General features: G+C 43.2%; 1 protein-coding gene across 3 annotated transcripts in view; it reads right to left on the bottom strand.

The window, feature by feature from the left end:
- Positions 1–13,607, bottom strand: part of herc3 (HECT and RLD domain containing E3 ubiquitin protein ligase 3) — a 42,586-nt gene that overhangs the window by 6,460 nt on the left and 22,519 nt on the right. For all 3 annotated transcript variants that reach the window (XM_076294942.1, XM_076294944.1, XM_076294943.1), the window contains 10 exons: positions 13,361–13,550; positions 11,554–11,717; positions 11,307–11,420; positions 10,445–10,468; positions 10,056–10,145; positions 9,399–9,569; positions 8,235–8,378; positions 6,072–6,238; positions 2,892–2,958; positions 1,968–2,050 (listed from right to left, as the gene is read on the bottom strand). In XM_076294942.1, the coding sequence (XP_076151057.1) occupies positions 1,968–2,050; positions 2,892–2,958; positions 6,072–6,238; positions 8,235–8,378; positions 9,399–9,569; positions 10,056–10,145; positions 10,445–10,468; positions 11,307–11,420; positions 11,554–11,717; positions 13,361–13,550 (1,214 nt within the window). The remainder of the gene's footprint in view (positions 1–1,967; positions 2,051–2,891; positions 2,959–6,071; positions 6,239–8,234; positions 8,379–9,398; positions 9,570–10,055; positions 10,146–10,444; positions 10,469–11,306; positions 11,421–11,553; positions 11,718–13,360; positions 13,551–13,607) is intronic.

Here is a 13,607-nt window from a genome sequence, read left to right as displayed (position 1 = left end):
TCTGATGTCATGCTATGCACTGCACGTTGTTCTGATGTCATCCTATGCACTGCACGTTGTTCTGATGTTATCCTATGCACTGCACGTTGTTCTGATGTCATGCTATGCACTGCACGTTGTTCTGATGTCATGCTATGCACTGCACGTTGTTCTGATGTCATGCTATGCACTGCACGTTGTTCTGATGTTATGCTATGCACTGCACGTTGTTCTGATGTCATGCTATGCACTGCACGTTGTTCTGATGTCATGCTATGCACTGCACGTTGTTCTGATGTCATCCTATGCACTGCACGTTGTTCTGATGTCATGCTATGCACTGCACGTTGTTCTGATGTCATGCTATGCACTGCACGTTGTTCTGATGTTATGCTATGCACTGCACGTTGTTCTGATGTTATCCTATGCACTGCACGTTGTTCTGATGTTATCCTATGCACTGCACGTTGTTCTGATGTCATGCTATGCACTGCACGTTGTTCTGATGTTATGCTATGCACTGCACGTTGTTCTGATGTTATCCTATGCACTGCACGTTGTTCTGATGTTATGCTATGCACTGCACGTTGTTCTGATGTCATGCTATGCACTGCACGTTGTTCTGATGTTATCCTATGCACTGCACGTTGTTCTGATGTTATCCTATGCACTGCACGTTGTTCTGATGTTATCCTATGGTTGCTGAGTGACAGTCGAATGAGTTGACGGTCAAATTTGCAGTGGTCTCTTAATTTTGAATATGACGGTCAACTCATTTGAATGTCTCAGCACTCAGCAACCATAGCATGACATCAGAAAAATGTGCAATGGTCTCTTAATTTTTTCCAGAGCTGTAGATAGACAGATAGATAGATAGGCAGATACAGTACATACATACATACAGAGAGAGAGAGAGAGAAATATATATATATATATATATATATATATATATATATATAGAGAGAGAGAAAGAGAGAGAGAGAGAGAGAGAGAGAGAGAGAGAGAGAGAGAGAGAGAGAGAGAGAGAGATACAATGATCATTGTGCACAAGATGGCTGGCCACCTGGCTGGCCCCTACAGCTGGGAGAACCAGTTGAGATGGAGGACACACCTCCATCTCCAGTCCCTCTCTCTCCTCTGTGCTATGATGCTCACACACGCTTTCTTTTTGCTTTCCACACATTTAAAAATGCAGACACACCCATCTGTTTATTAAATGAAAATGATCCAAAATTGGCAGGAGGGCACAGACATACAGAGAGGGAGGGAGGTAGACAGAGACTGGGAGAGAAAAGAGAGGGAGGGAAGGGGAGAGAGAGAGAGAGAGAGAGAGAGAGAGAGAGACTCTCTCCCTCATGTCTGGTGTAATGCCCCTGAGGATTTGGCCCTGGAACCAAATGGAATGAAAATTAATAATGCGCTCGGTGTGGATTTGTGTGTAAGTGTGTGCGCCTTTGTGATCCAGTGTGTGTGTGTGTGTGTGTGTGTGTGTGTGTGTGTGTGTGTGTGTGTGTGTGTGTGTGTGTGTGTGTGTGTGTGTGTGTGTGTGGACATGTAAATAGCAGCGTGTGTATACATTTATTATTGGTATTTATGGCTAGGTATGACAGATAGACAGAGAGAGAGAGAGGGAGAAAGAGAGGTGAAGGTGTGTTTATGTGTTTGCTCGTGCATGTGTGTGTAAGCTTTTTTTGGATGGAGCTTTGGTCCCATCTGTTCAGGCTGTCCCAGACACGGCAGTACAGCACAGGGAACACACACACACACACACACACACACAAATATATTTCTCCCTGTGCTTCATGCAATCACTCTCTGTCCTCCATAAATCCATCAGAGATAGATTTTCAAATGCAGGGCAAAAGGGCAAAAGATGGGGACACTGTGTTTTCTCTCTTTTTCTACATCATGACAACTCTGTATCTGGGCCATGTTTTTCTGTGTTGTATGTTCTAGTCAGTGGTATTTCTATGTCCATGTCCACACACCTGTTAGTCTTGTCCACTGTGATGCCCTCTCCTCCTGGAACCAACTCTTTGACCTCTGTCAGTCCATAATACTCTCTGGTGATCTGGAGAGAGGGAGAGAGAGAATGTCAATTGTGAGTTAGTAACATGGATTCCCAAACTGGGGTTCTCTGCTGACCTGATATTTTAGGCTGAGATGAGCCAAAAATGACAATCAGCCTTGATTGGATGTCAGTACCTTAAGCACCATTTCAATTTCGATAAGCAAGTTGAGGCATATTGACATATTGACTTTGTTACTCTGCCATATGGTAGACATGATTATGAGTTCTGTTTGTTATTGGTAGGCTACTGGTAAAATGCGGTAAAATTATTGTGACATTGGAGGCATTCATGTTAATTCCTTAAACACAGAAGGTGGCTGCCTTTCAGAAATGCATCTACTGTAGGAAACAGTTTAGTAGCAGCTGTCTCGCAACTGTTGCATGGTCAAATTAAATCTTCATTAACCACCATGCCGAAACACCTTTACATGCACAACCCCCCTGTCTCTGCCAACAGATCACCTCTAGGCATGCCAACCAGGTGGTAGGGCAGAAAGACCTGCTAACTGGGTTAATGACAAGCTTTAGAACTTTTGAACCGCTATCATGCTGTGGATAAAAGCCAAATGAGTCAACACTGACGGGACTGAAGACGTGCTCCTCAACAAGAATTCATAGAGGCTCACAGCTGGGGACTGAGAGTAGAAAGCTGACCGGTGGAATTTCCAGGCTTTTCCTGGAGTTGGTTATTTCACAACTGGTGAAATATGACTCAGCAGTTTTCCTGTAAAAGTGAAAACACATCTAGCCAAATTCAAACCACACTTTTTTGGGGCTGTAGTTTGGGCAGCACAGTGGAGCTGAGTGTGGTGGTTGTTAGTTTGGTGTTAAATGCACTCACCGCAAAGTTCAGACAGAAGGTCTCCTCAATGTCGTCTTCCTGATAGTCCAGAAGATGCTGGAGACTCCTGAGGTGTGTGTGTGTGTGGGGAGTGGGGGTGGGTCATCGAAGGGAAGAAATCAAGAAAAAAAACTGATGAGAAGATGCAGTTGGGCAGGCAACACATACACACCTGGTAATATGTCAGAACCAACCAGTGTTTTGATGTTTCCAGATGCAAGTCCATATAAAATTCATTCAAGTATTGTATATAATAAACTGCCAATAAGGCTAAAATGGACTGAAGTTGAATTAAAAAATCCACAAAACTGAAATAGATGATGGTCCTGCAATACACTGTCCTTGTGCAAAATTGTACGTATTATAGCATGTTTATTGACATGTACAGAATCACGCATAACTCTGACTCCTCACCCTTGTAATAAGCAAGGATAAATCCAGTGTTTGTGTAGGCTTATGTTGTAACCATCAAAGGACATCTCTCTATTTCACAGCAAGATCTCACAAAGCCTCAAGGCATATTAATTCCAGATACCCGCTCACACACACACACCATCACACAGTACAGTACATGTTTACTGGTGTGATTAACTTCTCTGCATTGACAGATTTAACGTTGGTAAAGAAATACAACTCAACCGCTGAAGTCATGCCCATCACCATCTGTGCCTTCCCAAAATGCATCTGGATTAACTGACAGGGACATATGGTCTCGTTGCCTGAATCTTCTGTCTATTTTCTAAGTCAGACCCCATCGTTCCATCTTTCTATTCCCATCCTTGATGTTCATGGAGGTTAAAATAGGCTTGGATCGTTTCTCAGTGGCGTGTATAACCAATGAGATGGCAGTTATTTTAAACCATTACTCAATAATAGCTGGTGGCATACAGTGACAAGGCAGAGCAAGAGAAGAAAGTGCACTTCTCCAATGCCCTGTAGTGGAAACCACATTTGAGACTGGAGACACAGGCAAAGAGGTCAGCCAAGAGCCTCTTCATACTCTTAACACTACACACGACTTTCCAGAATGTTCTAACCCCACACAGCAGAGCCCACACCATCACAAACACAGAGGCACTTAACCTAACATGGAATAAAATGGATTTTCAACTTTTACTTTTACTAGTGTGGTTTTCCTGGATTAACTTGGTACGTATTACTCAAAGATTAAATCAGACTTTGGAACCATTTTGTAACGTTTTGTAACATGGGCATTTCAGTAATTCAGTAACCATGCATATCTGACGAGCAGAAGGGTGTGGGGATTTGGAGTAGGGAATGAGAGGTGTTGAACACCGCTAAAAGAGATTATTTTAGACACCACCACTCAATCCTATTCTGAGTAATATATGAAGATTATACTTAATGAATATATACCACTTTTAGTTTCACAACTGCACTGTCCACACACACACAGTTACACACAAAAACACACACACCAAAAACACTTTCTTCTTCCTTACTATCCAAGACCAAACACCAACAGAAGACGGCTTTGTAATCAGCTAGTTGTTTTTACTGTCACAGAGAGCAGCCGATCCTCCAAGAACATGCACACATTGCCCGCTAGCCTGCAACCCATCACCACAGGAGGCTCTGCCTTCAAGCAGCCCCTAATTGCACCCTTCCTCTTCTCATCTCGGGGACAGTGATTGTTGTGCTGCTAGCCGGAGGACATCTGCACACAATTAAGTGGCTACCGCAAAGCCAGCGCAATGCCTGAGCTAAGGAAATGTGCTGTGAAGCAGACAGCAGCTAATTTAGCGTTATGTAAAAACCCCTGGCTGTTACGTAAGTGGAAGGCACATGCGGCAGAGAGAGCGAGAGGAGAGGGGGGGGGTTGGGGGGCTTTGAACATGCTCGCTTTCTCAGCTCACCACTTATTTCAAAGTTCAGACTGACTCCAGGCCAGAGATGACACACACACACACCAGTGTTGTAGTACTCGAGTCCAGGACTAATGTTCCTACAATAACGGACGTCAACTTTAATGGCGCCAAATGCCTGGAGACATGACTCGAAGGTTGTTTGTTTTGCATTTAATAGTGACTCGACTCATACTTATACTCAGACTCGGATGAGTAGTGGACTTGACTCAGACTTGACTTGGAATTTTTTTTAATGACTTGGACTTGACTCGGACTTGAACACTGGAGACTCGAACCTGGACTCGGACTCGAGGCATAGTGGCTTGACTACAACACTGACACACACACACACTAACTTTTTTTCCCGCTGTCTTCCCGTTTTAATATTTTCCCGTAAAATATCCCGTATTTTAACAATCTCATAACATTAGCTCTAGGCCTACCATCGGACTTGTCAGTCTCTGTACTGTTATCCTGTTACCCCCTTGACCTTCCAGCGAAACAGATGTTTTCAAAGCATCGTTTTGCTTGCTTGAAGGCGACAGTGAGACTATTTAAGATGACGGCGTGGTTGTACACTGTGTGTATCGGCCTACCATCAGGCTGATCAGCTACGAGTAGAGAAAGAATTCCCCCTGTTTGTAGCCTATATTCACTCCAAGTTGGCCTACCACAACTTCGCAACTCTGCACTGTAGCCCATAAACTGCATGACAGGCTATTTATATTTTTCTCTAAAATCACCAAATGCATTTGTTCAACTTTATGAAGAAGAATTACACACACTACTTGGAAAGCACACATTTTGTTTGCGCAGGAGAGAGAATGACAGCGCACAGGGGCATCGATTACAGAACTTTAGCCTTGTTAGGGCTGTATAAAGTTGACCAAATTAATATAGGCTGTTGTTAGGCGTAAATAAAGTACTTTGTTGGCTACATTATTAGCTGACCAATGCACGAGCTTGCAATTGCGAAACGGACTAATACTGCAACCCTTCCAACGTTGGGGGACGAATGTTGACATTTTCTCGTATTTTGGGTGAGAAACCCGGGAAATCTCCCTTATTTTCAATGCTCAATGTTGACAGCTATGTCTTACTAATGTATCTAAGGGATGGCAGTTTTTCAGATTTGAAAGAAGCACTCATTTATCATTTAGTCATTTGGATGTGGTGACAAGTGTTGTTGGTGCTGGTTACTGTTAAAGCATACTCCTCACAGCTTGGGAGCGGCTCCTATGCAATGCTTCCTGTGCTTGTGTTGCTATGACTGCACCTCTGACCTGTGATGTGTGTTGCTGATTTCCAGTACCTGCCCTCAGTAGGAGACAGTTCCTTTAGGTCCTCTAGGGTGGGAGAAACATCTAGAAGCTTCTTGTAGAGCACCAGCGGGAAGTGCAGGTCAACCACTGTGGAGTTGTAGATGGCCAGGCCACAGATGATCCCAATCAGATGGAACCAGTTGTGCTCCACAAAACACTGGGTGCCAACAAGAGAACATAAAGCAGAGAAAGAGTTAGAAATCCAACATCTGACCACCTCACTCTATGGCAGGGGTGGGCAAACTTTTTGGCTCAAGGGCCACATTGGGTTTTGAAAATTGGCCGGCGTGCCGCACCCCTGCTCTATGGACTCTTAATTGCTGCTTTTGGATTTTCACACAATTACAAAGTAATATGATTACATTAAACACAATGTAGTTATCCATTTCCAATGAAGTAGTTAATACTCAGTGAGAAATGCTGTATGTAGCAACTGATAGTTTTGCCCAACTATAAAAGACTTGACTCCGAGGTATAATTTAAAGAGGCGTTGTCCCAGACAAACATTAGGCCAAGTTCTGCACTGTGTTTGGCTTGGCCTGTGGAATCTCTGGTGAAAAGCAATATATTCCACCCCCGGCACAAGGCCTAATCCCTACCCGGGAACTAGGCCCGCACCGACTAAATCATAAGAATGTGGGAGCTGCACTATCAGGCCACATGGTTTCCACAGGCGCCTTGTTTGGCACATGTGAATGTCCCCAGTCCCATCACCACGCTTCAGTTAATGCTCAACACGGGTCATTTCTCTTGGGAAACCGCCGATCTAAGCTAAAAACGACAGGCCCTCCATTAGATGCTGCTTTGGCAACATTACGTAAAAGATTTGACACTAGCAGCCATTCACCTTGAACCCAGCGTCCAACAGCTTCCATATGGTCACATAGAGAGTGACTTAAAGCCAAGAGTAAACACATGAAACACTGCTGCACCAGAGGACAAATAGGGGCTCTGTCCTCAATTGATAAGATATTCATATGACGCAGGGCTGGACTATCTGTATCTAACATTTGGAACAAAATGTCTCCTCAGTCCCTTATTTTCATATTCACTCAATTACACAATACCTATTGAATATGGGTAATATAATAATCAATTACACAATACCTATTCAATATGTAAGGGATAATGGACGACACGCCGTTTGACTATACAAAGTTAATAGACGTTCCAGATGGTAAAACGGCCCGATGCGAAGCGGAAAAGTATATTATTATCTTGCTCCGCTCTAGAATCTTTGGTTGCTATGGCCAAAGGCCAGTCGTTAGTTCCATCTCTTCCGTTGTCAAGCAGGCATATCTCAGGATTCTGATGAACCTTAGCTTTGAAACATCGCTATTTTACTTAGCCTACATGTCATCCATCTAGCTAAAATCCACCTCTGTCATATGCTAGAATGTTGCTATGTTCTGAACGTCTGTATTTTACAGCTTGGATGCAACGTGAGTTCATTTAAACTTAACAAGTTCAGCGAATTAATATACGAGAGTGATACGGCCAACAAATTGGATCTACTTCATAGGTGTGCAAATAACATACGGTTAATACACATTCTAAATTACGCAGGACAATGGGAAATTAAACCAAGCAGTGGAATAAGGGTAATATAATAATCAATACCTATTCAATATGGGTAATATAATAATCAAATGTAAACATTTGTGACCGGGAATAAAGAAAAATTGTGTCCGGCTCTGGCATTGAATGTTATTTAATTTTAGCTTTATATTTATTACATTTCCAGACACATCAATCAATCATATTCATATTATGCCTGCCATTCTCAATTTGTACACAACAACAATGTGTGTAGTATCATGCCACTGAAACACAGGAATACAAGATACCTTGATAATTTGAGTCTGACCTGAATAACATCTATAGCCAAGACTAAACAAGGCTAAGCTACACTCCAAGCTGGTCAGAAGCGGATGCGCTCCACCCTTCCAGAGGCATGTTTTTGCTGAAGGGTTCTTGTGATCTACAGTTTCTTCTCAGCCTTTTAACTATTCATTCTAAAGTAGATCCCCATTTAACAGGAACATTAACCACTGTCTTCCATCTTACCCACCCCAAAAATGTATTTAACCACTGGGAATCCGTGTACAAATGCATATAACGTCCTGATATTTGTTTTAGAGTGCAGCACCAACCTTGTCAGAGAACCAGAGCAGGTTGGAGTCGGAGTAGTGTGTGAACATGCCGTACACCGGGTCCATGAGCTCCTTCAGCAGCAGCAGGAAGAACTCCTTGGTGACCCCCCCAGCATCCACCGCCTCCTCCCCATCAAAGATCACCTGCAGGGGAGAGAGGCACGCGCTCAGTCTGAGAGCAGCCTAGCCAGCCAGCCCGCTGTTCACTCTTTGAAGTTTCCCTCTTCGAACCTGATGTTCCCTCTACAAGCTTTGATGTTGAAAGTGGAATGTAGTACAATAGCAACAGTAGGAGTACAAAGATATATTTGCTAACTATATAAACAAGAACTATAGGAAAGGAAACTCTATTGTTTTGGTTCATGATTACCCAATCCAGTGTTTCACTGACAGTGAAAACAGTATAGGAGTCATATGATACCGTTAGCTGAACTGTACCTTTGCTACTTCTAAACAGAAAAATAAAATATGAACTTCTGCTGATATGTATATATAACATGTATCGTAACACCTCCAATTATCACCCATTTCGTTCGAAAATTCTAAAACAACGGTGTTTTTTAATACTTCAAAATAACATTTGATAAATGAACCTTACATTTTTCAGTAGCCATAGGTGTGTAGATTTGAACAAAATCTGGTTTGGTTCTTACCGGGGCTTTTACTGCCTGAAATATCCGATTTTGTTTACCACGTTCGGAGGTTAGTGCTGGCCTGGTGGGTCGTCTACTTCCACCCTTTCACACTGCACATGAACGGTTAGCCTGAGAATTCTCGTCGCAATTCAAAATTCCACTGGAGCTCCAAGCGGATTTGTACACGCAGCCTTACAACACTGTTTACAGCTCTTCGAGTCACGGTAAAATGTCATTTTTGTGGTGGTATGTGGGTGGTATGTGGGTGGTTGCGTTTCTTTACGAATCCACCGTCTTAGTTTGTATAGAAATGAATATTAAGTGACACATACACGCAAGAGGACGGAAGCACGGGACTGGTGGTAATAGGGGGTGATCCGATACATTATGTAGACTTAGCCTCCCCTAATATCGTAAAGGAAGTCTTTGGAGTTCAATTACACTCACTGGCCGGAGCTGAACTAGCCTCTCTGCACCTTGACTGGCGCCACCATTTTACACTCCTGTGTGTTACGTGCTGAACTCTGACCTTTAGGGGCTTCTTGAGGTCCACGTCGGAGTAGATGGTGAGCTCTCGCAGTGCGTCACTGACCAGGTGGTCACGCCGCACGTGCAGCACCAGAAAGGGGTTGCGTGCCAACAAGGGCTCCAGCGTCAGCAGCATGAAGACGTTGTGCAGGTTGGCACCGCTCACTGCCATCTTACCAGCCCAGCCACACACACACATGCACACACACACACACACAAAGAGAGAATGATTTCATCATTGGTATGCATGTTACACAGAAAAACACATCAACAGACTAGTTCAACACAGACACACTATGAGCTAACAGGAATGACCCTTGATGTTTTTGGAATGTAGTTACACATTTACACATACAGACTTGTCAGTTGTAGTTCACAACATGCATAATGTCTTGAACATGAACTAATGAACTTAAGTTATCTTGTGGAGTGTCGGAGTACTTCACTGACCCACCCATGTGTGTGCTTTGGACTAATAGGATCAATAAGCAAAATGGCAAGTTATTAAATTAGCTTTAGATCATCTTTGTCATTCAAAAACAGGCCTAAACTCAGTTTAGTTTGAGATATGCTGTAAGTGTGAAATAGTTAAATAAAAAATAAGTGTTTCCAATCTAATTTGAAAAAGATGGCTGTAGTCCTACATCTACATGTATACCTGCATCTGCAGCTCGGCATCTGTTTGCAGCATGGTTGTCTTTGCTTGAGCGTTCAATATGAACGGATAGGCACATAGGGTTACAGAGTTCTGAAAGACACACACAGACTCTTCTGTTAGAATGGATCTGCTTGGGCAGTGTGCCTACTGCTTAATTCCACAGGCACCTGCACCATGACCCATCTGACCATGTCAGGAGTGGGGCCAATTCATACACTGGCACACTACATCAGGGAAAGAGAAATCATTGATAACGGCAGTCAGAAAAGCCAGTGATTGCTGAAGCTCAATCAAGAGAACACACACTGGGACATGAAGAGAATCTGGGCTTAGCACATTGGTTGACTTCTTCCTGTTTAAAAACACATTCAAAAGGTGACATCCCATACCTGTACTGCAGGGGTTCTAATTTTCTGTGGAGAGAAAGAGAATAAAAATGAATCAGTGAGATACATGATTCAGATGGGGAGAGTACTCAGACATGCGCTTGTGCATGCAACTGATGGGTTTATGTGCTGCAGGTGACCTGTGTGAGTCAGGTGTCAGGTGAATGAATGGTGAGATTACTGGGTCACACTGGATATGCCAGTTTGGCACTGAATGCTTTGAATGACAAGCTCCTGATGGCCTAAAGCCTGTTCTCAAGACTTGGGAAGCTGGACCACTTATTTCTTAGGGAAGATCAGTGTCTCCTCAGCAAAGGTGAGCTGCTATTGGACGGTCCAAGTCCATGCACACATATGCACATGCACACATATGCGCGCGCGCGCACACACACACACACACACACACACACACACACACAGCACACAGCACACACGCACACACGCACACACGCACACGCACACGCACACACACAATCACACACTCACAGTCATGCCCTAAATTCCACAGTGTGCCTATGCTTGACAGCTGCAGCCAAAGACTGTCTAAGTCCTTGTAAAGACCAATCGAACGATTTTCCAACAACATCCAAGAAACTACATCAATGTGTGTACACACCCACACACTCCATAAACAGCCAAAATTCCACAGCAAGTCTCTGTTTCACAACTGTGCCTAAGGTTGGACCTTTTCTTTGGAAACAAGTGCAGCATACACTACATACATGTATACACACAACACTCAAGCTAAGAACAGCTCTGTCCCTTGACACAATCTATGTGAGTTGAAAAGCAAATAAGCTTTACTTGAGAGAGAAAGAAAAAGAAAAGTGATCGTACAACAAACAGGAGAAGAAAAGTTCCTCACAATCTCAGCTTTGCTCAGAAACCACTTGAGGTAGTCTTCCTGGATGTCCACCAGGCTGGTGATGTCAGGGATGTAGAAGCAATTGTACTCCACATGTTGAGCCTTCAGGTTCACCTGTCACAGAGGGAGAGAGCATGGGGCAGGAGAGGGCATGGGGCACGCTTAGCAAACCAAACTAATCCACCAGTTTTTTTTAAATTTAAACATAAACTCCAGGTTTACTGGGGCTCTTGCCTAGCAGAATTACCTTGTGGAGTTTTTCCAGGAGTCTTAGCGTAGCGCTAATGTAGCTCTCCAGAAAGGCAGGGATGAGTAGGGCTTTCCCTCCTGTCAGTAGGAACACCACTATGCTTTTGTACAGCTCCACCAGTCTGGAGAAGACCTCGCAGTCCACCAGCGACCACCAGTTATCTGGAAGACAGGGAGGGGGATCAGTATCCCACACTACAACGATCATGTCACCACAAGGTGCTCCAAGATGGTTGCCTGCTCTGCCAATACGATCACAGACAAACAAAAAAGATCTGTAGCAACTGCTGAGGGGGATTAAGAAATGTTATGTATAGATTCATGTGCAGACTGACAGGGTCTAAAAATATGATTATTGTGTCCATAGCTGATGTCTCTTAAGAGTGACACAAGGTACACATCTTGCTTTTGGAAACATTGAACCCAAAGCCTGTATATGTTTTGTAAATGATGCCTCATCTGCATTAGGGCTGGGATAAACGATTATATTTTAAATGATTAATCTAGCGATTATTTTTTCGATGCATCGATTAATCTAACGATTCATTTTTTCAGTCCGATTCGATTTCGATTCGATTCGATTCGATTATCGATTATCTCCCCATTAATTCACTATAATAGCAACTTATACATGTTTATTTACATATCTGAATGAAAAAACATAAATTTTTTAACATTGCAATATTTGTTTATTGCTCTTAAGATTCCAAAATAAGACTACGCCTATACAAGTGCAAAGTAATGCATTCTTAGTCAGAGGTAGCATTCAATAAAGTTCAGTAGTGTATGTCAATTAATTGAGTGCCTGTCATTTTAAGACGTTCGTGTGGGAATCCTTGCAATTTACATTAACACAGTTAAAAGGCTGCTGATGTGTGGATGCAATTCATAACGTAGTCAGTTCAAATAACGGTTCGTAGGGCCTACTTCTCCTTTGGACAAGCACTTTTGAGTCTTGGAAAACACTTTTCCATTTACATCGGGATTTTGCAAACATTCCGAGTCAATAAAATGAGCCCTGCATGAGTAACGAATACAAGCAGCTGCAAGTAAGCATGCTAAACTTGACATCCAAACAGTATTCTAACGTTAGCTTTGAGATACTGCTTGATTGCATACTGTAACTTAACTTAGTTTAGTCTCCTCAATGTACTATGTTGTGATAAGACCTTAGCAGAGTTTAGAGTTTACTTTAACTTTTAATGCAGTAGTTTAGAACAAATTTGCGCAGCATGGTCACGATGCTAAGCGGATTTAATAGCAATTTAGCCCACTGTTCTATGCAGTGCTTCTATGTGGCAACAACAATCCTTCAACAATCGTGAATATTTTGTTAAATGCACATGCAGAGGAGCAGCGGGCTCGTTACGAGAGAGAGCGGGCGGGGCGAGGAAAGCCTGTGTGAGTAAAAAGTGCAGCTCAATGAAATTAATTTAGGCCTATCTTATCTTTAAAATAGTAGGCCTACAACATAGAACAATGTTTTCTATCAATGTGTGGTGGCCGGTTTTGATTTCATGGTGCCCAGCCACAGATTAGTCAACGTATGGAAAACACTGAAGGTGTAAAATTAAAAATATTTAGCAGCACACGTTATGCTTGACGAATCGACGCTCATATTTTACGTCGACGTATTTTTTGCGTCGACGTCATCGATTACGTCGACGCGTTGTCCCAGCCCTAATCTGCATCATTCTTAAATGTTTTGTATTGTTTTATATTTATATATTTGTACTGTGTTGTCTCTATGGACCTTTGTGTCTTGAATAAAGTTGAAAAGAAAGAAAGATCGAAAGGAAGCTTACCGAGCACTTTGCTGGGGTTGGCGTCCAGCCTGAGGATGGCCATGGCAAGGGGGATGGTGAGGGAGATGTAGTTTTTGGAGTCCTGTAGAGCGGGGCACTCGGACAGGATCAGGTAGATGCGCATGGCCTCAACGTCCGGCGGAGAGCAGGGAAGCTGGGGGATCAGCAGGCTCTCAAAGCTCTTGGTGGCCTGAGGTGAACGAGTGAGCACACACACACAGTGAGAACGAGTGACACACACACACAG

Source organism: Alosa pseudoharengus, unplaced genomic scaffold (genome assembly GCF_046254945.1).
Source record: "Alosa pseudoharengus isolate Yale_2024_CS ecotype anadromous, Long Island Sound unplaced genomic scaffold, YU_APseudo_1.1 YU_APseudo_1.1_scf_2, whole genome shotgun sequence".
In the NCBI taxonomy this organism is placed as follows: domain Eukaryota; kingdom Metazoa; phylum Chordata; class Actinopteri; order Clupeiformes; family Clupeidae; genus Alosa; species Alosa pseudoharengus.
This window is presented reverse-complemented; position numbering and strand designations above follow the sequence as displayed.